Below are 26,608 nucleotides of genomic sequence, written 5' to 3' on the forward strand. Positions count from 1 at the left end.
GGTATCGTTTCGGGTTTCTTGCAGTCCCGGGTCCCCCAGTGCGGTTGGTATTTCCTGAAGTGAGGCTGACGTCTGTGCAAATTATGTGGCAGGCTCCTGAGGAACCAAACGGAATTATCCTTGGTAAGTGAAAGCGAAAAGCAAATGGTGACGGGGAGAGTTAGAAGAGAAACCATCTTCTCGAGATGTTTTCAAAGTCAAAAAACCCAAAAGACAGAAAAGCATCTTTTCGTGTTGGGGGTTAGCACAAAAATGGTGGTTCCGTTCCACAAAAAAATAAAATAAAAAAAATCCCGCCATCTCTAATATTTTACACTGTCCGCACAAAATGAAACCAAATTATTTTTCTTTTCTCGTTCCTTTGGTGGGTTTTGCTTGCCCTTCCTCACACCTTGACAATCCGTTTATCCACAACCTATTAAAGTTCTTCACTTGAATGATGAAGGAATCCAGATATTGAAGTGGCGACATGAGAAAGCTTGTAAGGCCTTCCTATACGTTGAAGATGCCAATAGTTGGCATTAAAGCATGATTGAGCATTTTAGCAGTGAGCGTGCAAATGCAGCAAGTCCCAGGGGAGAAAAATGGCTGAAATTTAAATCCTTGTTTTAAAGAATGTGACTTGGAGGCCCTGAATAAACACTGCATTTTGCATTCCATTTTTCATATCCTCTCTTTATGCCTTCTCCTCTTCCACCACCACCACCATTTCTTCTCCTTCTCCTTCTCTTCTTCCTCTTCCACCACCACCAGCATTTCTTCTCCTTCTTCTCTTCCTCCTCTTCCATCACCACTACCATTCCTCCTCCTCCACCTCCTCCTCTTCCACCACCACTACCATTCCTTCTCCTTCTTCTTCTTCTCTCCCACCACCGTCTCCTCTTCCTCCTCCTCCTCCTCCTCCTCTTCTACTACCACTAACATTCCTCCTCCTCCACCACCTCCTCTTCCACCTCCTCCTCTTCCACCACCACTACCATTCCTTCTCCTTCTTCTTCTTCTCTCCCACCACCGCCTCCTCTTCCTCCTCCTCCTCCTCTTCCTCTTCTACTACCACTAACATTCCTCCTCCTCCTCCTCCTCCTCCTCCATTAATGCTTGTCTCCTTGCTCAGACATGGTCCTGCTAGACCTGAAGAGCTTTGGAAGGTGACGATGAGTATAAAACCAGCATTAGTATTCAGAGTGCAAAACCTGTTCTTTCTCCTGCTTGTTTGCTCTGAGGGAAGAAATGACTTAGAGTGACCTAACATTTAATAGACACATTAAACCGTTGCCATTTATTTGGCTCAGAAAGCAGTGGTGTGCCAGCGGATCCTGCGTTTGTTTGAAGACAGCTTGTAGTGCACCTCTGGATGCTAATTATAAACCACAGATTGTGTAAAAGGGCTTCCACTAATCTAAAGAGAGACGAGAATCAGGTGCATATAGGGAAGCCAGAGCCAAACAACGGTGGAAAATTACTAGGGAAATATTGCTTTAAGCAACATACAACAATCTAGCAGAGCAGATGTAGCAATAACCATTGAATGTTTCTTTAGGAATGATGGGAAATCAAGCCCAACCCATTTGGAAGGCACCAATTTTGGGGAAGGCTGGTGACATGCCCCATTAACTGCCCTGGGATGTAGAAAAAGCCAGCCAGAAGCTACATCAGCTGAGTATTGCTTGCTTCTGGTTGTTTGGAAAGAGCAAAAGTTACCTGGGAAAAGGCGAAGGTTGAGTTTTGGAAGTTGGCCATCTGTGGAGATTCTCAATCATGCAGGTCGTGATTGACCCAAAAATGCTTTTCAAAAAGGTAACTGGACTTTCTTTGGTCCAGTTCTTGGATGAGAAGCGAAATGTTTCAAGGAGGAAAAAAAAAAGAAAGTCCAGTTGCCTTTTGGAAAATACCTCTGGATTGACCATCTAAAATCAACAGGAACTGGACAATTCTCAATTCCTGTTTGAATCTTTCTGGGTCTCCGAATCATTTCCTCTTGGAGGGCACCTCAATTAGCCTTCCATTTAAAAGAGGTTGGCACTCTCCATTCAACTCTGAAAATACACACACACACACACACACACACACACACACATATGGCCTTATGATGTTCTTTTACGTGTTTAGCGATGTTTTGACTCCTGTTTTATTCCGACTTTCTATTCTTCAGGTCTTAATGGCCTTCAAAATGCTTTTTGCATTTATTGCTGTCTTGCTCCTGCAGCCCTGGGGGCATTCGTTCATTTCTCCTTGAACACTTTCCATTTACCTCTATTGATTTTCCTTGTTTGAGTTCACCGGTGCTTCCCCTGGCCTCGTAGAAGTTGCCCATCCCAGTGTTTGACTGCAGTGTTTGACTGCCTTTTGAAGGTTGATTCCTTAAAGCGTGGTTTTGGGACTAATTTGGAGACCTCTTGAATAGCAGATTTTAATCTGACCATTTCTTTTTAGCTGTCCCAGGCTCAAATTGGCTTGAAATAAGAACAGTATAGAATCGACAAGGGCTATTTCGGTTATTTTTCCTGCCGTGAAATGGGTTATTTTTCCCCAACTATATTTCTGGAGCCAAAGGAAATCTTATTTAGTCGCTTAATAGTCTCTTTTTTCAGTGCTTTTGTAACTTTCGATGGTCGCTAAACAAACTGTTGAAAGTCAAGGAATTCCTGTAATTTTTCCAATGAAATATCCAGGCCTCTTTAGAATAGAATAGAATAGAATAGAATAGAATAGAATAGAATAGAATAGAATAGAATAGAATAGAATAGAATAGAATAGAATAGAATAGAATAGAATAGAATAGAATAGAATAGAATAGAATAGAATAGAATAGAATAGAAAATATGGAATGGAATGGAATGGAATGGAATGGAATGGAATGGAATGGAATGGAATGGAATGGAATAGAATAGAATAGAATAGAATAGAATAGAATAGAATAGAATAGAATAGAATAGAATAGAATAGAATAGAATAGAATAGAATAGAATAGAATAGAATAGAATAGAATAGAATAGAATATATGGAATGGAATGGAATGGAATGGAATGGAATGGAATGGAATAGAATAGAATAGAATAGAATAGAATAGAATAGAATAGAATAGAATAGAATAGAATAGAATAGAATAGAATAGAATAGAATAGAAAATATGGAATGGAATGGAATGGAATGGAATGGAATGGAATGGAATAGAATAGAATAGAATAGAATAGAATAGAATAGAATAGAATAGAATAGAATAGAATAGAATAGAATAGAATAGAATAGAATAGAATAGAATAGAATAGAATAGAATAGAATAGGAATTGGAATTGGAATTGGAATAGAGTAGAGTAGAGTAGAGTAGAGTAGAGTAGAGTAGAGTAGAGTAGAGTAGAGTAGAGTAGAGTAGAGTAGAGTAGAATAGAATAGAATAGAATAGAATAGAATAGAATAGAATAGAATAGGAATTGGAATAGAATAGAGTAGAGTAGAGTAGAGTAGAGTAGAGTAGAATAGAATAGAATAGAATAGAATAGAATAGAATAGAATAGAATAGAATAGAATAGAATAGAATAGAATAGAATAGAATAGAATAGAAATTGGAATATAGAATAGAATCTGGAAGGGACCTTGGAGGTCTTCTAGTCCAGCCCCCTGCTCAAGCAGGAGAACCTATACCATCTCAGACAAGTGATTGTCCAGCCTCTTCTTAAAAACCTCCAGCTATGGAGTGCCCACGATTTCTGGTGGCAGGCTATTCCACTGGTTAATTATCCTCACTGTCAGGAAGTTTCTCCTTAGCTGGCACCTTCCTTTCTCTTTCTCCGAGGAGCATTCTGGGACTCTGCACCAAGAGCAGAGTAGATTGAGAAAGACCATCATGGAAGGCTTCAGGCAAAGTCTACTTCCTCAGATCTCACCTCCCAAGGATTCACAGTGTTCAGCCTCATCAGGCGGCATCGCATCTTGAAAGGATAAAGCTAAAGATATTACCAGTTGGTTTTTCTCTTCTTCCCCCCCTGAAGTTCCCATACAAAGGGTTCCTAGTTAATGATCTCTGAAGATTAAACTTGTTTAATGCAAATATCTAACAGCACCACCTGGTTGCTAATACTCCTATTAGTGCTTTGCAGATTTCAGAGAACTCTGCTGCTCTTCGCTAACCGTAAGTTCCTTATGCAAATACGTAGCTTCGAGTTACACAAATAATACTGATGAGAAAGTATCTAATACGTTGATCCACTCACGGATGGATTGCCACCAGCCTCTTGTTCATCAAATGCATTGCATTTCATTTAAGCCTGATGCCTAAACCCAAGAGCAGAGGATGACATTTTTAATGGATTTCAGCTTAAGTCAGAACTGTCACATTGTTTGTGACAACTTGTATGTAACTAAGTCCATCGGCTGCAGATTAAACACAGAACTGGGATTATAATTTTGAAACTCATCTAGTGTTGTGATCCCATGAAAAGCATGTCCAAGCTTTTGACCTTTTTTTCCCCCCAGTCTTTACAGAGCCTTTTAGATGATTTAATTTTATCATCCATGCAAGTCCATAGATGAGCAATTATCTTTCAGGGCTCCGTATTCTACTTTACACTGAGCCGTGGTGGCCCAGTGGTTAGAAGGCGGCATTGCAGGCTAATTCTGCCGACTTCCAGGGGTTCGATCCTGACCGGCTCGAGGTTGACTCAGCCTTTCATCCTTCTGAGGTCGGTAAAATGAGGATGCAGATTGTTGGGGGCAACAGGCTGACTCTGTGAACTGCTTAGAGAGGGCTGTAAAGCACCGTGAAGCGGTATATAAGTCTACGTGCTATTGCTATCACAGCTGTGGTACCCTGTGAAGCTGCTTTTTTAGATGCATAATTTATGGTGCCAGCCTTGAATAATAAAAAAAAACATGTGCCCCCCCCTGAAATGTTATAGCGAAAGGGAATTCTGGAGAACATTGCAAAAACGTTGCTCTGGAGGTCATTTATTTTTGATTATTTCTCTACTTTTTAAGGAAAATTGTGTTACCAAAGCAGCAGTAAAAGGGATTTTTTTTCTTAAGGATCCGTTCATCCCTATCAAAATTTTCCTGCATGGTGTGTGTGGTGATTGGTTTCCGAAAGCATTTTTTTTTCCAAGTGCCACATTATAAAAAAGGAAGAAGAAGAAAAAAGAGCAAAAGCATGACAAACATTTGGATTAGATTTATTATGTTTATCTCGCTTTTTCTTTCCTTGGGACTTGGGAAGCAGCATATAGAATTAAAAGAACAATAAAACAATTAAAAGCCAGACAATGCACAATAATTAGAAAGGAAAGCAACTGGAATGGCAGCAAATTTAAAAACAAAAGCATAAAATAGCTGACGCAAAAGCCACCCACAACAGGATGGCTGAGAATTGACATCAGTCAAGCTGAAAATATCTCCCAGCTCAGAATATGTGGGTATGGACGCATAGACGTTTTCAATAAATTTCTCAATACTGGAAGAAGAAAGAACTGTGAGGTGCAGGTTATAATTAGCATAATTTGTAGGCAAACCTGCAGGAAAGGAGTAGACGGATTATGGAGGCACCGTGTAATAAAATGTGGCCTTTGCAAAACACTCTTCCTATTATGTGTCTGGTCACCAGCAGGCAGAAACTATTTTTATATTTTTACGACGGTTTTTAACATTCCTAAGAACACTGTTGGAAGTCCTATCTTTTTTTTCCCCCTAACGGAAAGGGGATAGTGAATAATTAACCAGTGGAACAGCTTGCCTCCAGAAGTTGTGGGTGCTCAATCACTGGAGGCTTTTAAGAAGAGACTGGACAGCCACTTGTCCGAAACGATGTAGGGTCTCCTGCTTGAGGAACAGGTCAGACTAGAAGACCTCCAAGGTCCCTCTGTTATTCTGATTGAGGTGGTATAAACATTTTTTAAAAAAAAAATAGACAAGCTAGTTAGCATCTGCTCCATCTTGTCACCCAAAGTTCATGCCACTTAAAACATTTTCCAAAGGTTTGGACTTCATGAGACCCCTTATTCCAGGGGTCTTCAAACTTGGCCCTTTTATGACTTGTGGACTTCAACTCCCAGAATTCTTCAGCCAGGCATGCTGGCTGAGGAATTCTGGGAATTGAAGTCCACAAGTCATAAAAGGGCCAAGCTTGAAGACCCCTGCCTTATTCCTTCCAGACTCCGTCTTACGGAAGTCACAACTTCATCCATTTTGCATGGATAGTAGAAATGATGGTGAGCCAGAGTTATACAGGGTTGCAGAAAATTTCTCCTTAGTTCTAGGTTGCTTCTCTCCTTGACTAGTTTCCATCCGTTACTTCTTGTCCTGCCCTCGGGCGCTTTGGAGAATAGCTTGACTGCCTCTTCTTTGGGGGAGCCCCTCAGATATTGGAAGGCTGCTATCATGTCCCCCCCTGGTCCTTCTCTTCATTAAACTAGACATGTAACTGTACCATGTTTGCAGAGCACATGGATATGCTCCAGGAAGTGAAATGGCTCTAGTATCTCACTCAAAAGAAGGAGCTGTGAAACATTTCAAACATTTCATGGTGGATTATCGCTCAGAAGCCTTTTTTTTTTTTTTTTGCAGTGATTTCCCAGATAATGTACTGAATCAGACTTTTACCCAAGGGGGAGAGGTGTTACAAACTTAGCTGATCCATCCTAAAAACAAGAAGTCAACTGTTTCCCTTTAAGTTAAATAAGGGAATGGGGGTGGGCTAATCGTCTTGACATTTTCCCTTCACGAAAAGACCGGAGGAGCTAACTTCAACTGCAACAATAATGTTATTATTCTGTTTGTGCGCGTGTCGGTATCCTCGTAAGGGTGAGCTGAATCCTTTGTCTCTCTGAATTTAGGGTATCAGATCGCTTACCGTCTGGCATCCAGCAGCCCCAACAAGTTCACCACGGTGGAAGTGGGGTCGACAGTCCAACAGTTTGCAGCTACAGATCTCATCCCTGAATCCGCGTATATTTTCCGAGCTTCGGCCAAAACCCGTCAGGGTTGGGGCGAGCCCTTGGAGGCAACTGTGATCACTACGGAAAAGAGAGGTAAGAACTGCAGTTAGGAATAAAAGTCAAAGCTTATCCAAAAGAGATCCAGCCTTAGAAGTAAGGAAGTAATTTCCTGACAGCGAGAACAATTAATCAGTGGAACGGCTTGCCACCAGAAGTTGTGGGTGCTCCATCCCTGGAGGGTTTTAAGAAAAGATTGGACAGCCATTTGTCTGGAATGGTACAGGGTCTCCCGCCTGAGCAAGGAGTTGGACTAGAAGACCTCCAAGGTCCCTTTGAACTCCGTTATTCTGTATTCGCCTTTGTCCCCAGTACCCAAGATGGTGGGCTTCTTGGCCCACCATCTTGGGTACTGGTCTTTCATGTGTTGGGTACTGGTCTTTCATGTGTTGATGCAAGACCTTGATCTTTGCAGTTGTCCCTTTCCCACCGATGCCCTGTCCTTTAAAACAAATGAAGATAGCCCGTGCTATCACTGTCGAAGGAAAAATGAGCCAACGGCAAGCAGTTTCGTTGTGTGCGCTTTTATCTTGGGTTGCTGTGTCTGAATTAAATGTCCTTGAGGAACCATGGGCCTTGTGGAAAGGGCTTCCCAGGAGAAGGGAGCAAATGGGAAAATAAAGGCCAAAACAACCTTGCAGAGCTTATTTTCGTTGTAATCCTGACAGACGCTGTGGGTCAGATTCCTCTTGGGGATGAATAGGAGCTAATTCTTCATAGGTATCACTCAGAAGCAGGATTATATCGACTCAGGTGAAAGAGGAATTATCTATATTATTATTGCAAAATACAATGCAATGCAATGCAATGCAATGCAATGCAATGCAATGCAATGCAATACAATACAATACAATACAATACAATACAATACAATACAATACAATACAATACAATACAATACAATACAATACAATACAATACAATACAATACAATACAACTATTATAGAGCCTTGGTGGCACAGTGGTCAGAATGCAGGACTGCAGGCTGACTCTGTCCACTGCCAAGAGTTTGATCCTGACCAGCTCAGGGTTGACTCAGACTTCCATCCTTCCGAGGTCGGTAAAATGAGGACCCAGATTGTTGGGGGCAAGAGGCTGACTCTGTAAAACTGCTTAGAAGGGGCTGTAAAAGCACTGTGAAGCGGTATGTAAGTCTTGGTGCTATTGCTATAATGAAATTATCTATCATTTCTAGGTGAAACATTACTATATATACATTGCTAATCCATGTACGATATGCCATGCACTAAATAAATAAAGAAATCTACTCAGCATCCAACATCTCTGAGCAGCTGTCAGGATCTAGTACCCAAAAGTGACCTTTGAGCATTGTGTTGGTGCCAGCCAGATCCTGGAACCTAGAAAACCTTTATTCACATGTCCATCATAACTCCAGAACATCCAGCATAGCCTCAGTAATTTATGATAATGACCTAGAACTGACTTCCCCAAGTTTTATGCTCCAGGTTATTAGACCATTATTAGAAGTAATAAGGATGGCTAGTATATCTTCACTCATGTACACCAATGCACATCCACATGCAATTTACACGCCAGCTACTTTCCCACGGACGTGTTCTACTTACTGTCTATTGACAGGTAAAATCTGAAATCAAGGGGGGGTTAATCTTTTTGTGAATGCAAAAAATTGCCTTCTAGAAAACTCTATGAAGCACCTACTCCCCATTCCTATCTCTGCCATCCTTGATGTCATTTCAAGCTCCCTCACCCGGTCCTAGGAAGCTCCAAGGCTGCTTCATGGATGCTTATTATTGAACGCTGAAGATTTCCCATGCTCGTGTCATAAATTGTTCACTTACAACATACAAGGAGCAGATGGAGCCCGTGCCCGTTCAGAAATAATGCTGACAGCTTGGCCAAAACAAGTATAACGCTGTAAATCATAATTTAAGTTGGATCCGTTTCCTCCCAGCCTCTGCAGCTCTATCTGCCCAACCCTGCCGATCATTAATGGACACCAATGGAAAGCCCTTCCTTTGGCAATCGTATGGAAGGAGGTTGGCATTGTAGTCTTCCGGAATGTTTTTTTGACTTCCCAATAAATCCCCAAATCTTGGAATGATCTCGTGGTCACCATTCAACTATGAACAAGGTCTTAACCTCCTTACCTTCCAAGTTCATCTCAAGTCTGTCTGATGCCACCAATCTGGGGTGCAAAACCAGACAAGATTCCTGCACTTTATGGGGTCTGTAGAAAACTTCGTATTATACCTGCTGAAATTAACTGTTCCGTGCGATTATTAAAAGTGCAAAAGTCTTCTCTCTCTCCCACCCCATTCTTCTTTTTATCCTGTCTTTTTTGCTGGAAAAATGTCTTAGCATTAATACCAACATCCATTGGAGAACAGGGTAGGTAGGTAGGTAGGTAGGTAGGTAGGTAGGTAGGTAGGTAGATAGATAGATAGATAGATAGATAGATAGATAGATAGATAGATAGATAACAGAAGAATGGGGTGGGAGAGAGAGAGGACTGCTGCCGTAAAGCAGTACAGATAGTCGTCAACTTACAACTATTTGTTTAGTGACCATTCAAAGTTACAATGGCACTGAAAAACAGAGACTTATGACCATTTTTCACACTTAATGACTATTGCAGCATCCTTATGGTCATGTGATCAAAATTTGAGCGCTTGGCAACTGGCATGTGTCGCACCAGTTGCATTGTCCTGGACTGCCATGTAAAACCTTTCCAGCCAGTTTCTGACAAGTCAATGGGGAAAGGCAGATTCATTTAACGACCACGTGATTCACTTAGCAAACATGGCCAAAAAGAAAAGGTCATAAAAAGACCCACAACTCACTTAACAACCGCCTTGCTTAGCATCAGAAATTTCGGGCCATAAGGCGAGGACTCCCTGCATTTGTCAACCTCTTCCACGGTGGATTTCAACTCCCAGAATTCTTCCAGCTGACACGCAAAGAAAATGCCCAGATCAGAAAATAAACCTGAAGTGAAAAATCCCCAAAGATTGTAATTTAGACTCCTGGCCTACCTCGCTCCTCTTAAAACGAATCTTCTTTATAATTGCATAACCCATTTGGAATGAAGAAGGAACCTAACATGTCAGCGGAAGATTTGAAGAAGGCTGGGGCTGAGAAGAAATACTTTGATTCTAACCCACCTCAAGGAAGAGCTGGCCAATTTAATTAAGACCCGAAGTAAACAGAACCATTCTTTATTATACGATTGGCTGAACCAGTCCAACAATTTGAGTGAAAATGGCAGCCAGTCTGCACAAATCCGTCCTACCAAGTCATGCTCAAGGACACCCTTCCATACATTAGCAATTCAATCAGAAGGGCCCCAAAGCATGAATGTTTATTGCCAAGAACATCAAGAATCAGGAAGGCGAGGACCACGAGTTGAAAAGTCATCCATCCACCTGCCATCCGGGAAAACAATTTCCAATCAGACAGTGAATGATGGAACAATGACGAGCAGGATAATCGGTCTACACTGTATCTTGGTGGTTGAATCAGTTGCTCTCTGAATCATTCAAACGCCGTGGAGGACCTAGGGGCAGTTAGAGAGCTGGGTGGCGTTAAGAGAAACCTTTTGAAATCCTTAGGAGGAAAGAGATTTCATGCCAGGCACAAGGAAGCAAGGAAACAACTCCATGACTAGGTCCAGGCCGTTTCTCTATTGCTGCACTAATAAAGGAGGATATCTGTAGCTCAGGGTTGACATGTGGAGTCCGTGGTAGTCTCTGAGCTTGCTTGTTTTCTTGCAGACATTTCATTACCCAAACTAGGTAACATCATCAGAGATAGAAGGGAGTGGGGTTTGGGGGGAGGAGGAGGAGGAGGAGGAGGAGGAGGAGGAGGAAGAAGAAGAAGAAGAAGAAGAAGAAGAAGAAGAAGAAGAAGAAGAAGAAGAAGAAGAAGAAGAAGAAGAAGAAGAAGAAGAAGAAGAAGAGGAGGAGGAGGAGGAGGAGGAGGAGGAGGAGGAGGAGGAGGAGGAGGAGGAAGAAGAAGAAGAAGAAGAAGAAGAAGAAGAAGAAGAAGAAGAAGAAGAAGAAGAAGAAGAAGAAGAAGAGGAGGAGGAGGAGGAGGAGGAGGAGGAGGAGGAGGAGGAGGAAGAGAGGAGGAGGAAGAAGAAGAAGAAGAAGAAGAAGAAGAAGAAGAAGAAGAAGAAGAAGAAGAAGAAGAAGAAGAAGAAGAAGATGAAGAAGAAGAGGAGGAGGAGGAGGAGGAGGAGGAGGAGGAGGAGGAGGAGGAGGAGGAGGAGGAGGAGGAAAGCTAGCACTGCTGATGTTACCTAGTTTGGATAATGAAACATCTGAAAACAAGCAAGCTCAGAGAGCACAAAGGACCCCTCTTTATTGTTGATTATGTATTTATAAGAATCTCGCCAGACTAACTCCATTCACTTGGGAACAGGCAGATAAAGGCTTCACTAGTCTGGCCTCTGCCGCTTCCTCCCACGAAGTGACTCCAAGCTACACCCACTCTTCACTCCCCCTTCTACTCTAGCTAGTGATTCCACCACGTTAAATCTTTTGGTCCAAGAGAGAACCAATCCACGATGCAACGTGCTTTCCCACTCTAGGTCCCCACGTTACATTCTCCCCACCCCTGGCCAACTCCTTGAGTCTTCAAGTGGAACAAACCTGGACACCTTAGTCCCGACCCCAACACCATTTCATACCACTCAGGCTGTTGACATGGAAAGGATGCTTGTCGATGCACGGCTGATCATCCCGTTGGCACCGTCCACCCACCGAGTGCTAAAACACACCGTGTCGTAATGGCGAATGTTTTCAGAAGGGCAGAGGGACGGAAGGGAGAAACGCCAAAACACAAGCTGTTCTTTGTAGAAATCTGTTGGGGACCCAGGCAGCCAGGAGTAGATATTTACCGAAACAGGTGCTGATGGAATTGAATCAAATTAGATTCTCAATTTGATTCAAATTAATTCAAAGACAAGCCACTGTGGCATCACTAATCAATGCCTGCTTTATTACATGCCACACATTTTAATCAGAATCAATAGTGGCCATGATAAACAATTAAATAAGTATTCCTCACCGCGTTGATTTTCTCTGAGTGAAATTGATGGGTGCGGAGAGATAGGTGCCACGTTCTCTGCTGATACATTACGGATGGCCTCCCTTCTCCTCTGCATTAAGCAACGTCTGGCACTGGAGATTCCTTTGAATAAATCAGCCGGGGTGCCATCAACCATCATAAGGATGTAAAGGGAAGGGGGGAAACCCTTAGAAATGTGGGCTAATTTCCCTGCTCTCCTTCCTTCATAGATTCAAAGGGAAAAGCACGCAGCACGCACTTTGTCCTGAGCAATTAAGCAAAAGAGAAGAACAGAATTATAATCAGGACCAACAAACTTAGCACTAGGCCATGTTATTTTTTTCCCCTTCTCATCTAACATTCATGAAGTATGGGGCCCTGGGTGTTCTCTGAACCTGGTTGTTTTCTTGGCAGATATTTTATTACCCAACTAGGTAACATCATCAGTGCTGGAAGGGAGATGGTGGTGGTGGAGGAGGAGGAGGAGGAGAAGGATTTCCTTTGTATGTTTGTAGCTCAGAATTGAGCTGTAGAGTCCTTGGTGCTCTCGGAGCTGGGTTGTTTTCTTGCAGTCATTTCATGACCCAACTAGGTAACATTATCAGTGCTAGAAGGGCGCTTTGTTTAGGCAGAATAAAATCAGGAGGATGCCCTCGAGTGAACGGCACCTTCAGTCCCAATCAGGACCAACCAGGACTGCTTCTGAGTCCCAAAAAGTTCTTTTCCAAAAGGCAACTGGATTTTCTCGGGTGTTTTGTTTTGTTTTTTTTTTTCCCTTAAAAACATTCCGCTTCTCATCCGAACTGAAAAAGCTTCATGGATGAGTAGCGAAACATTTTCAAGAAAACAAAACCAGCAAGAAAGTCCAGTTGCCTTTTGGAAAAGGACCTTTGGACCTCGGGTGGTTGAGTACCTCCGTAGACGGCTGGCTTCTGAAGTTCTCCCGTTCATGATTCCCAATTTCTGTCAGTCTGGATTTCTTGGAAGAATCACAAGCGCCCCGTGTTTTGCTTTTTCAGAACGGCCGGCCCCTCCCAAGGAATTGAAAGTCCCTCAGTCTGAAGTCACATCCCGGAGCCTCCACCTGCACTGGGTCCCTGGAAGTGACGGCTCTTCCCCGATACGTTACTTTACCATTCAGTTGAAAGAGCTGCCAAACGGAGACTGGAAAACCTACACTTCCTCTGTCAATCACAAAGCTACCTCCTGTTTGATTGACAGGTAAGTCTCGTATAAATACTTCCATCAGGAGATGACAGAAGATGCAAAACATATCTTCTCAGATCAAAGCAGCAAAAAAGAGACCCCTTGGGCAGGTGGTCCTTGACGTACGGCTTTTTTTTGTTGTAAAATTGTTTGTGACCAAACAAACCTCCAGGCTGGACTGAAGAGTCCTGAGGCCCAAATCTCCCTGTTAACCCATCACCCATAAATAGCCGAGATCCACCAGGTTTAGCTTTTTTTCACGGTTATGAAGGTGGCTTCATAATTTGTTCCCCAGCGATACTTTCAATAAATTAATAAAGGATGAAAAGGAAGGAACGACAACGACAACCACAAAAAAAGAAATGAGGTGATTAAACCGCTTCCCCCAACAGAGAGGAACAAGCTCAGAATAATTAATATATCAGGCTGATGCTATTTATCCGCAGAGTTGCTCCCACATTGAACAGGAAGTAATCAAAAGGCTAGAAAGAAACCGCTACTGTTAAATAGCGGGTTCTTTGGCGCAGGAATGAAGACGCGAAGCTGAGTACAAGGTAACTCATAGTTTATTTTGTGCAGAAACTACTGGGAAAAAGGCTGCAACTAGCCGCAATATATAGTCTAGCCCCTAGGCGGCAGCCAATAGGTTTGAATCAACCATTGCCGCCTAGGGATAGCCAATTATAGCCCTGGAGACTTGTAGTCTGGGTTGCTGGAGAGCCGTTAGCTGCTCCAGCAACCCATGTTATTCTTTAAGAGCCCAGTACATAACAGCTACTAATTAACATTGCTGCAGTTAGTCTTCAAATGAACTTGTGGAACTGCTCTTGAATGCAAAAGAGCTGGTTGCACATCAGTAAGGTGTGTGAAAGCTTCGTGCTGAAACTCCTCCCACCCCCAATAATGAAAAAATGGCTGTAGCATAGCAATGCGGTAAGGATTTTGCCTCTTGAAGATGTGTTCTTAATAGAAATACAATTTGTTCTTTGCTGTACACAGACAGTCCTTGACTTACGACCGTTCAATTACTGACTGTTCAAAGTTACAATACCACTGGAAAAAAAGCGACTTAGGGCAGTTTTTCACACCTACGACTGTTGCAACATCCCCGCAGTCACGCGATCCAAATTCAGGTGCTTGGCAACTGAATCATATTTATGATGATCGCATTGTCCTGGCATCACGTAATCCCCTTTTGCAACCTTCTGACGAGCAAAGTCAACGGGGAAACCAGATTGACTTCACAACGGTGTTATCAACCACTTCAATTATTCACTAAACAAATATGGCAAGAAAAGTCGTGAAAGGGGGCAAAACTCAGCTGCCTTGCTTAGCAACCAATATTTTGGGCTCACTTGCATCGAGGGCTTCTTTGCGTTCATCCCTTCCTTCACCCAGGTTTGCAAGAAGTGATGTTGGACCGAGAACTAAGTCACAGTCTCTTTTTTTGCTCTCTGGCAAATCTCAGAAAGAATGCCTCATGTTAACCGCAGACAAGTTAATGTCCATTTGTTAATTAGCAAGACTCTCTTTTTTTCCCCTGAGCCTCTGTCCAGCTATGCAGAAGGAAACAAAGCCAACCATTGCAAATCCTTCAGCCCCTTTTTTTGCAGCAAGTTCTTGACATGCATTCCCCTGCCCGTTCTGAGTTTCTGCCCCTGTGTTTAAATCTTATTTTCAGATTAAATGAGGGCGTTTTTATCCATCTTCGCATAGTGAAGAAGGAAGAGATCACACTGTCTGTTTAAATAGCATTATCCAGCCTTCGTTAGATTGGGCTGGCATTAAGATTCTCGCCACAATCACCTCTTGAGCTGCACTCTGCTTGCAAAAGAGACTTCCCAGTTAATCTACTTCCCAATGTGCCGTTGGAAATCCAGGTGTTTTAAAACTGCCGGTGACTTGCTGTTGAAAAAAAGCTGAGCAATGGAAGGGAATTTGGGGGCATTACATTAGGAGTGTTGAATTTTTAAAAAGAAATTGTGATGGTAGAGTTGTGATGGGCTGTAGGGATGGACCCCAAACATTCTTCTTTCAGTCCAGCTCATTCCCACATTTCTTTTGTGATGACTAGATAAGGTGGACCTGCCCTGGAATTATCACACAGTTGTTTGGTTGCTTCCGGCTCTTTGTGACCCAGAGGACTAGGAGACTTCCAAGGACTCTTTCAGCAGCATGATTCTCACCTCCATCCTTCTGTCCCATTGATGCAAAGCTTCCTCAAACACATTCCTGGTTCTGCCAACCTCCAGCAGATGTTAATTGGAGATGCCAGTGACTAAATCTCCATGACTGACCCAGTCCTTCTCCAAGATCATGGAGGTTCTTGAATTCTCCAATCCAAGAGTCTTTTCTGATTGAAAGATTCAACCTAGAATTAAGGAGAAACTTCCTGACGGTGAGGACAATTAACCAGTGGAACAGCTTTGCCTCCAGAAATCGTGGGCGCTCCATCCCTGGAGATTTTTAAGAAGAGGCTGCTAGACAGTCACTTGTCTGAGATGGCATAGGTTCTCCTGCTTGAGCAGGGTACTGGACTAGAAGACCTCCGTGGTCCCTTCCAGCTCTATTCTATTCTAAATTCTAAATTGAATGTGATAGCCTGGACACCCCCCCTCCCCGGATCCAGCCCGCTAGAAACAAACCAAGTTAGTTTCCACCCGTCTTCAAGCAGCTGTGCCTGCCTTTCCCCACAGCTACCTATGCATCTCTCGTTACAGTTTGTATTGATCTTTATATATCTAAGAAGTGTCTCTTCAACCTTGAGCTTTCTGAATGTGTGGGATTGTAACTCCCAAAAGTAATTGTGTCTGATTGGGAATTATTTATTTATTTATTTATTTATTTATTTTTAGAGATTCTGCTGAAAGATTCCATTAGCTCTAAATTACGCCAACCTGAATGTCTTTAAGATCTTGTCTAAAGAGACTTCAATTTCATTATTTAAAGCCCTGAGCATTGCCTACTCAATCAAGGATGTTTGTTTGTTTGACATTAGAATTTCTCATCTTTAAGCACTCAGAGCTCTTTCCTACATGTAAACAGCTATTCCAATCCCTCTGGGCAATTCTCCCATCTCCTCCATGCAGTGCAAGAGAATTAAATGTAGTGGCTGATTAATCGATTAGCCTTACAATCGTATAAAAAAATTGAAGGCAAAATATAGGATCTAATTCCAGGGTAAAAGAGATAAAAGCAATAAAATACAGCAATAAAATACAGAAGTACAAAAAGTTGGCATGTAAGCCACTTTTGTCTCCTTTTTTGAATATCTGGGGACTTTAATGGTGACATCCCAACCCTCCTGGATGACTGAGAAAGTTTTGGATTTGGGGGGTTGAAGAGCATGAATCCTTCAGTTGTTCAGAGGGAGGGTGGCTGGCCAAGAATCCTCCGCTGTCGAAAAAAAACACACTGGTTTGAAATTTGTCCACTTTCATCACTGCCTTGTTATTGTATCAGCTCCAATAGGTTTGGGGGTAAGCATCTGGACAAGTACCTTGGTAGGCTGACTATTCAAAAGCGTGTGAACACCCAAAAGGGATAGCTTAGATGATTTTCCTCCCTCAAGTTCTCTCCTTAATCCATTTTGGACCGCTTCACGATCTGTAGCCCTTTGGGCCTATGTCTGTTTGGAGAAGCGATGAGCTAAGGATGTCCTCCTTGTAACTCAGCCCTTTTCTGTGTGGCCAACCTCTGTGGTGCCTCCAAAGATCTGGAGATCTTGCTTCCTCTTGTGTATTGGCCTCGATTTTGTTTCCATTTCTTACATCTTCCACGGATGTGGTAGTTCTTTTATCAGGAAGTAGAGGAGGTGTGGTAGAAACTTCTCCCAAGGACTCCTTGTTGTTCATTCTCATGTTTATATTCCACCTTCAGATAGGGGTGAACCGGCAGATGGCTTTTCAAGATAAGTACCATTTTCTTGGCAGCTGGGAGTGACCAGCTCTATTCAAGATTTAGCAACTTGGTGTCTTATTGCTAATAATCCCCTCAGATCATCTACCTCTTTATAATACCCACTTATTCTTATCTGTCAAAGTACTGAAAGAGTTTATCTCGAAGGGTTCTTCAGAAAAATGACTTGCCCTGGGAGGTGCCAATTGCCCAGGCTGCCTCTTCTCAAGGACAGAATGATAGAATGTCCTTGCCCTTACCTGCTTTCACATCCCTACTGTTCAACTTCAAAGCAAAAACACTCTTGTTGCCAAGATTAATGAGCTAGCTCCTTCTGCGTGAAGCACAGCCATGGGAAGATCTCACACTTGGTCAACAAATGCGTCGTTTTGAACAACACGCACTAACGGCTAGTAGGATGTTAGAAGGATTTCTTTAGAGGTCCTCCTGGATGGAGAAGCTCTGAAGTCTAGGAACATTCCAACCACCGTCTCCACAAGCGGCTTCCAAACATGCAGTCGTGAAGCACAGAGACCCGCTCTTGAGGTTCCCCACTGTTGCGATTGCCTCATATCAAGCCAAGCGGAGACAACATACGGCATTTTTCCAACACAGGCCTTCTCCCCAAGCAAAGCCCTCTGCTGTTGCTGGGGCCCAGCATCCTACCTCCCCATGTTTTCATCTCCCGTCCTCAGTACTTCTCTCTGGATTGCTTAGTTGAGTCTGTGCATTGGCTGGCTTTCTGCGCTGATTATATTTAGCCCAGCCTATTGTGAGCAACTCTGAACTCCTGCAGACCTTGTTAGTCACAGGAAAGGAAAAACTCCTGCTGGTTACGCTGGAAGCTCCGATCAATTCACCTCAGCTGGAAGTCCATCTTTGAATATCTTACCGTCACTGAGAGTGCAGGAATCCTGCAGGGAATCCCCTGTCTTTCTGCCCGAGTTAAATAAGCGGAATAACTGCTTCTCGGAGATGCAGCCGTGATTAGAGAGCATTGACTAGTAGATTAGCCAAGGTGGATCTCATTCCATTTATCCCTCTGTCATTCAACCTGCTCTTGCATAAATCCACCGATCTCTCCCAGGTAGGCAACCAGCGGTAGATAATCTTTGATCACTGCAAAAGGCGTCACTCAGATTCACCGAGAAAAGTAGCCAAGAATCCTCTATCTACAACACATCCGTGTATGATTAATTTGAGTTTGTGATGATTGCTTTCACACACACACACACACACACACACACACACACACACACACACCCGAACCGTATAATGCTGGGCTACATTAGAATATTAATGAGTGGCTTTAACAGTAATACATTTGGCAGGCTTTATTTTTAAGGTGGTGGTGGAGAAAGGTCTTGTAAACCCTGTTCTTATCTCAAACAAGCTCTCAGCAATAACCTCCGGTACTTCAGCGTTTGAAGCAAAAAAAAGATTATAATATTAGCGTGGTAATAGTAAATTATCGCTCTTTAATTAGCTGTTCACAATGCCCTCTTTCAAACTAATTCTTTCGCCCACTAATAGATTTAGAGAGAGCGTAGCTAAGTGAACTTAAATCCAAAAGAGGCCATACAAATAACTGAGCTCTTTCAGGTCTTTGGGTCGACAATTTCCATAAATTCCAACCAAGATGGCATCGTTAGCACTCCTGGGAGTTGTAATCCAGAACATTTAGATGGGGCCATGCTGCCTTCCCCATAGATTATGGGAACCGTAACAAAATGAGGCAAAGGTTGATTTTTTATTTTATTTTTTAAAATGTCCTCCCGTGCAGGTTGAACCCTTTCACCTCTTACAAGCTGCGCCTGAAAGCCACCAATGATGTCGGAGACAGCAATTTTGGTGCCGAGACGGAGGCAGTCACTACACTGCAAGATGGTGAGGACCACAGCAAGCAGCCAGCTTCTTCCTTGGGGTGCCTCTTTCGCCGCCATTCAGGACGGCGCTTTTTCAAAAGGCAACAGGACTTTCTTCGGTTTGCCCAAAGACGTTTCGCTTCTCATCCAAGAAGCTTCCTCGGTTCTGACTGAATGGTGGAGAATAGAAGGATTTCTATTTCTTGCAGTCATCTGGTCATTGGCGCTCTCTCTGAGAGCCATTGAGGCTACCTGGAGTTTTTTTTCGGTGCCCTCAGATGGGTGTGGAATCTCCTCGGACCTGTAAACAGGAGACAAGTGGTTGCTGTATCCCTCACAGGGTCCAGCTGCCTTTTGAAAAAGCACCTTTGGGACAACCCTGACCTGGATGACTGAGAATCTTCATAGACATCATTCAGGAACCTCACCTAGATGTTTATTCCCAACGATGTCCATTTAGGACTTGAATATGCACCCAACCAAAATGAATTCTTGGGTCCCTAGGACCATATTTAGATGTTTGTTCTTCCCGATAAGCCAGCTCAGGAAACCCAATGCAAAGACTACTGGAGCCCTCTTGCTTTTCAAGGCTACATTAGGTTGATGAAACTTTTGAATTCTACTTCAAGGCATTTCTAAGTTCTTGTAAATTATACTCATCAAGAGCTTTCTTGCCCTGTCTTCTGATAATGAGTTTTACGTCTGCACCTTGAGTGCATAAACCAGAATTCCCCAGCCAGCAAAGCTAGAGAGTTGAAGTCCACCCATCTTGAAGTTGCCAAAATTGAAAAAGACGGGCATAGACACACATTCCCCTGAACAGGCCAGAGCTTCTGGACCTCCCAAGGTGGGAGTGATCCTGTACCCCTCTGTCATTCAGCTATAGAGCTGTATGGCCAAGTAACACATTTCTCACCTCCATATCTGGTTTTTTTTCTTTCTCTTTTTCTAGTTCCAGATGAACCGCCAGGTTCCGTGTCTGTGACCCCATACACAACATCCTCGGTTCTAATACAGTGGCAGGTGAGTAGAAAGATAGCCCGGAAGCCTGGGTTCCAATAACCAGGAGATGATCCCTGGGATCAATCATAGAAAACTTCCATGTGTGAAATAAGTCATTAGTATAACTCCTGGAACACTTCAATCCTCCTTTACAGATGCCAGTGTTAAAATATCATCAGGTTAATAGAGGCCCTGGTGGCTGCCTTTCTTTCTTTGTTTTAAAGAAATGCAGTAAGGACAGCCAGATTCACACACAAATCTGGACTTCTAAAAGCAAAAACAAGACAACTGCAATGTAAAAATGACAACATTTTGCCCTTTGTCTCAAATTGTTTGGATATTCCTACAAAGATGTTTCCAAATTTCCACGCCATCGCGTGGACCAAGCTGATACCTTCTGATAGGACTGGAAGATATCTTCCATTCTCCCAGTCCTGCAAGGCACAGCATCACAATGCAATTTCCCTGAGATCACACAGGACCTGTGGATTTGAGAACAGGCTGGGAGACTGACATGGTTTGTCAGGCACAAAAAACCAGGATCATTCCTTAAGTCCAAGCACAAAAGATTATGTCAGCCCATACACAAGAATCCAGTCAACTAATGGTCAGCACTAAATTGGCGCGAGATAAGAGTCAACGGAATTCAAGGGCTCTGGACTTAGATCTCTTGGGCAATGCAAGGATTCCAAACTAATGAGGCATTTAACTCTGCCCTCTATCTCTGCCTGCTCTTCTCCTATCTCTTCCTCTTCGCTTCATGACAGCCACTTTGTCATGTAGAGTTTGTGTCGGTCTTCCTGATTGCACAGGAAGCCCAGTTCGTGGTGCAATCACACTCTGTTACAACACGTTAAACAAATGCGAGACATTTTGACAGTTTTTAACTAAGGAACCAAACGTAAGTACCAATCAGCCACTTGCCCCTCATTCAGGCATACAATGGAATTTCAGTAACGCACACGAAGGACAACGCGATGGTGCACATCTCATTAAAGGTTGATCCTGTTGATAGATTTGGGGTGGATAATGAATGCGAAATAGGTGGTAGTTGAGATAATTAGGCACCTTTTATTTCATGAAAACCTAATGGAAGACTTGCATCTGAGCTGCATCTAGGGAATTGAAGGCAATTACATGTCATTACCACGCTTACATTATTGGGGCACTCAGCAGTCTGGGCTCTATAGTTTTCAAATAAAAAAAAAGGTAAAATAATTTGAAACTCCAGTTAAATGTGGATGAAACACAGGTGGGCATAAGGTAATATTTTATTGCTTTGCTGGAGAATTAAATGCCAATGCATCCAGCATTTCACTCCTTAATTTCATACCCATCGCTAACAACAAGAAAGTCCTTGCCATCAAAAATCCCGATTTTCCTGTCCCGTTCTGCGTGGAAGTTAACTTGCCAGCTTTGTTCTCACTCGTTCCTTCCCTTAATCCGGAATTTATCCCAATTTCACAGTGTAAACACAACGGTTGTTATCGTCCCTTTGAATCATAATAGTTTCCTGGGCCTTCCGCAGTTCCTCTGGGCCTCTCTCAGAGATCGTTAGGAAATCCTAAATAATCCTTTACATCAAAACCTGAATGTTTTTACTCATGAAAGATGGATAAGAGCAAGATGCCGTGACCTTTTGCTAGACTACCTTTTCCAGGGCAGAAATAAAACTGTCAAGGAAAGAAGGAAATGTCATCTCGTGCCATTTATCCCAGGTTCCTTTGTGCTGGCTCGCTTAATAGCTTCTGAATCTGAGATCAGACACAGGCTGCTGGAGAGAGAGAGAGAGAGAGAGAGAGAGAGAGAGAGAGAGAGAGAGAGAGAGAGAGAGAGAGAGAAAGAGAGAGAGAGAGAAGAGAAGAGAAGAGAAGAGAAGAGAAGAGAAGAGAAGAGAAGAGAAGAGAAGAGAAGAGAAGAGAAGAGAAGAGAAAGAGAAAGAGAAAGAGAGAGAGAGAGAGAGAGAGAGAGGAGAAGAGAGAGAGAAGAGAAGAGAAGAGAAGAGAAGAGAAGAGAAGAGAAGAGAAGAGAAGAGAGAGAGAGAGAGGAGAAGAGAGAGAGAGAGAAGAGAAGAGAAGAGAAGAGAAGAGAAGAGAAGAGAGAGAGAGAGAGAGAGAGAGAGAGAGAGAGAGAGAGAGAGAGAGAGAGAGAGAGAGAGAGAGAGAGAGAGAGAGACCCTTTGCTGGCTTTTGAAATGTGGACCAGATGATATGTCTCAAGAAAGTTGGTATGAAGGACAGGAAGGAGAATAATTTTGGGGAGCGGGGAATGCTGTGGGGCCTTCAATATCACAACCTTGATTATGGAAAAGGACTCATCCATTGGTATGGTGGTGTATTCCCCCCCTTAGATTCTAATCAAATCGCCTTTTCTCAACCCCCTCCCCTCCCCTTCATTTCTAGTTTTTAATTAAGTGAACATAAGGGATATTCGCCCAGACTATCAGAAAACGTGGCCGCAAGCAAAGGGCTTAGCAGTGTACAAAAGGTATGTTCTGGAGACCACCGAGCTGAAATTAGGGGACGGAGAACAATAAATCAAAGTTAAGGCGTGCTGCAGATTAATGATGTAGCTCCTTACTCCCACCCCCTTGAGAGTGATAAGAACTGGGCCCTGATAGATCAACTCCGTAAAGTTTGAGATGAAGCAGATTACCTCAGGAGCAGCCCTGTGGCTGGAATGTTGAAGGAAAGCCAACTTTGTCACCTTGATTGACTTCTTGAGCTTGCCTAGCTAAATCCTGATGAATAACCTGTGTCAGCATAGGAAATTGCCTCTCTGGATCCTTCTCAATCTTTCTACACTTGCGAGGTGTCTAATTCACGGGGACAATTTCAGAAGATCATCAGAAGACAGGAGATGGCTGCTGTTCCTTAAGGAAACTGATGTTCCAGAGGGATCCACCACCCTGACACCAGTGGGTGAACGTCGTTGGGCTGAGGAGACCTTCTTTGAGAGCCCTCCAAAGAGCTCTTCAAGACTGAGTTTGCAGATTGTACCTCAACATCCTCCCCATTGATCCTGGTCTATTCATCTCAGCTTGTCTCTTGACTCCAAAGATCATTAGAGATGTCCTGTCCAGGTTGATGGATAATCTCTCCACAGCATCTCAACTTTGCAAGATATTCCAAATGGAAGTTTTGATCATGTGATGCAGCAAAATATTTTGAACCAACACCCAGATATATCATCATCGTCTAGAAATACATGTGACTATTTCTTACTGGCATTTTTTTGTGAATTATCAGAAACATGTCACAACTTAACCCTGTTCATGGGCATTTTTTGCAGCCTCCAAAAGTAGAGAGTCTAAACGGCCTTCTTTTGGGATATCGTATTTATTATCGGGAGCTGGAACCTGAAAACACTGGATCAGGAACAGAGTCCAAAGTCCTTAAAAACCCATCAGCTTTGCGAGCAGAAATTACAGGTATGGAGCCAATTATTTGGGCTGTTTTAATAGTGTGATGAATGGTTTGTCATTTGCAATCAGATGAACAAATATTAAAACAGTTGATGGAGAATGGGAAAAAATGTGCATGCTCTCAAATTTATTCTACTAGCTGGTGGTCAGACTGGCAACTGATCCAATGGCCTTTTTCTCTCTTCTCTCTTTTACCCAACCTCTCTTATTTCTTGCTTTCTGCTTTTTCCCTCCAGTTTGAGTCTTGGTTGTAAATCTGGTATCCAGAACTAGCATTCCTAATACATCAAATTAATCTTTTTTGGGGGGGGGGGCAAGGAAGGGCAAGGAATGAGTGAAAGGCAAGGAAGAAGAGATGACCAGAACTTCTTCCATACCAGGGTCCCAATTGTGTCTGCAGCGTTCTCAAGAAGCTGGACTTTGCAGTGGGAACCAAAAGGCTAGAATTGGGAATATACAGTATGTGTTTCAAGTCCCTTAAAGAAATTGGACACAACCACAAGACTTTAGCAACCACCAGTGTAATAACTGGGAGGGAGGATTTGGAGGGATGGAGGGAGGGATGGCGAGATGGAGGGATGGAGGGATGGCTAGGAACATGGATGGATGGAATGGATGGATGGATGGATGGATGGATGGATGGATGGATGGATGGATGGATACTGTCCCCTCATTGGAAGGCCTAAGAATAAAAAGCTCCTAGAGAAATCTCCTCTTTCTCTTCTCCTTAGAACAGAGTTGTTTTGGCTCACTGATTCTCCAGACATTTCTCATTGCTTTATAGCATCCATCTCCATAATTTCTTTCTGTGTGGTAAGATAACTGAGTAAGCCCTCCAGTTTGAGGATCTTTCAGCATGTTCTCTGGGAAGGGGGCTGACTTATATAGCCACGGGGCCGGGCGGGGGGGTTGGGGGGGTGTCTTTGCCTTGAACTTTGCCTGCACCAAACACCATCACCTCAAACTGCTGGAACCCTGTGGAATTGGCAATAACTGCTAACCTTGTCCTTTGATTCTTTGCTTTTCCTTGCATAGCCCAAAGCATCTTCCAGGCTGTGAACAGCAGCTCGGACTTAACAACCTACGAATTAACAAGTAAGTTAATTAGGAGTACTCATTGATGTAACCCCTTGCAGGGCTGGAAAGCTGGAGAGCCGGGTTCGAGAGCCGGGCGCCACACGACAGGATGAGCTTCCATTCTTGCCCCAGCTCCTGTCCATCTAGCAGTTCAAAAGCAGGCAAATGCAAGTAGATAAATAGGTACCACTTTGGTGGGAAGGTACCAGCATTCCTCAGCGTATAGTCATTCTGGCCACGTAATCATGGAAATGTCTTCAGACAACACTGGCTCCCTCGGCTAGGAAAGAGAGATGAGCACCATCCCCCTGGAGCAGGGGTAGGCAACCTTGGCTCTTTGATGACTCGTGGACTTCAATTCCCAGAATTCCTGAGCCATCCACGTTGAAGTCCACGAGTCATCAAAGAGCCAAGGTTGCCTACCTCTGCCCTAGAGTCAGATATGACTGGACAGGGGAAATCTTTAAGACTGTCTAGTTTAATGAAGAGAAGGACAAGGACATGATAGCTGTATTCCAGTATCTCAGGGGCTGCCCCAAAGAGGAGGGAGTCAAGCTATTCTCCAAAGCGCCCGAAGGCCAGACAAGAAACAACAGATGGAAACTCATCAAGGAGAGAAGCAACCTGGAACTAAGGAGAAACTTCCTGACAGTGAGAACAATTAACCAGTGGAACAACCTGCCTCCAGAAGCATTGAATGCTCCAACACTGGAGGTTTTTAAGAAGAGACTGGACAGCCATTTGTCCGAAATGGTATAGGGTTTCCTGCCCTGAGCAGGGGGTTGGACTAGATGACCTCCAAGGTCCCTTCCAACTTTACTATTATGCGTATGATTATTATGACTTCAGGACCAAATTAAAAGGTGCTGGGGAAGCTTGGTGCAGGGTTCAGAAAAGTGTCCTCTTGGAAAAGGGTCACCTTGGGTGAACCAGGTGTGTTGCAGGTGCTGTGTCTGAGCTAGGTGGTCCTCTACACCTTAGATTCTGGTTCTTGAGAATCCTAGCCTCCCCCCACCCCACAATACACTGCCGGCATCTCCAGTTCCGTTTTCATACTAACCCCTCAACCTTCTCAGCTTCCATCCCTCATGAACATCTATAAGCTCTGCCCACTACACTACAGTTCTACTCTAGCCTGCCCCCTGGACACACACACCCCTCCCCAAATACTGCCATGCCCCAATGCCCTTTTCCTGCAGATTGCTTGGAAATACATCACATCCCTTGCAAGCAAGGTGGTGGGGGAAAAAAAAGTCCTTGTGTATTAACTGGCGGGAGTTTCAGATTCCCATAAAACTGTCAGTTTCCTACAATACATCAAGTGGTTTTATTTATTATGCTGACAAAATGTAAGCAGTAAATTAGATACCATCAGCTGTCTGTCTACCTGGAACCGGCAGGCAACACACCGGTGTCTGACTGAGTTACGTGGGCAGAATTTTTGCGAGCACTTTAGGAAATCTGAAATTAGAAGGGCCTCATTATCAATCTGGCAGAACCCTTTCCTGGGAAGAGACTTTGCAACGAAAGGCAACGGTGGTGCTGGCAGAGCTGAAGGGTAGTTCACACGCCGCAGGGAAAAAAAAACACATGAATTTTCAAGTAAAACGCCTCTGAACGGAGACCGGCCCTGTTCTCGGAGATTTCCAGCAAAGCTCCCGAGTTGTGTTTTGCTGGTGGGCTTCCTCAGGTGATCCATATTCTCCGTCAAGATAGGTGGCCTGATTTGAATATGCAAATCCCCAGAACTTCAAGGATGATGCAAAGGCCTCTGGGGTAAAAAGCATGAAATTTGGTCTTCTTGCTAGCATGCTTGTTTGGTTATTAATTACACCACAGTCGGAATCTCTCTCTCTCTCTCTCTCTCTCTCTCTCTCTCTCTCTCTCTCTCTCTCTCTCTCTCTCTCTCTCTCTCTCTCTCTCTCTCCCTCCCTCCCTCCCTCCCTCCCTCTCTCTCTCTCCCTCCCTCCCTCCCTCTCTCTCTCTCCCTCCCTCCCTCCCTCTCTCTCTCTCTCTCTCTCTCTCCCTCCCTCCCTCCCTCCCTCTCTCTCTCCCTCCCTCCCTCCCTCCCTCTCTCTCTCTCTCTCTCTCTCTCTCCCTCCCTCCC

General features: G+C 43.6%; 1 protein-coding gene across 1 annotated transcript in view; it reads left to right on the forward strand.

The window, feature by feature from the left end:
• The window catches only part of SDK1 (sidekick cell adhesion molecule 1), a 335,333-nt gene that overhangs the window by 272,186 nt on the left and 36,539 nt on the right, over window positions 1-26,608 (forward strand). Inside the window, exons 28-34 of the mRNA XM_081337826.1 lie at window positions 25-123; window positions 6,822-7,016; window positions 13,050-13,251; window positions 18,917-19,020; window positions 19,951-20,021; window positions 23,292-23,430; window positions 24,460-24,519. Coding sequence (XP_081193952.1) covers window positions 25-123; window positions 6,822-7,016; window positions 13,050-13,251; window positions 18,917-19,020; window positions 19,951-20,021; window positions 23,292-23,430; window positions 24,460-24,519 — 870 coding nt within the window. The remainder of the gene's footprint in view (window positions 1-24; window positions 124-6,821; window positions 7,017-13,049; window positions 13,252-18,916; window positions 19,021-19,950; window positions 20,022-23,291; window positions 23,431-24,459; window positions 24,520-26,608) is intronic.

Source organism: Vipera berus (assembly GCF_964194415.1).
Source record: "Vipera berus genome assembly, chromosome: 13".
NCBI lineage: Eukaryota > Metazoa > Chordata > Lepidosauria > Squamata > Viperidae > Vipera > Vipera berus.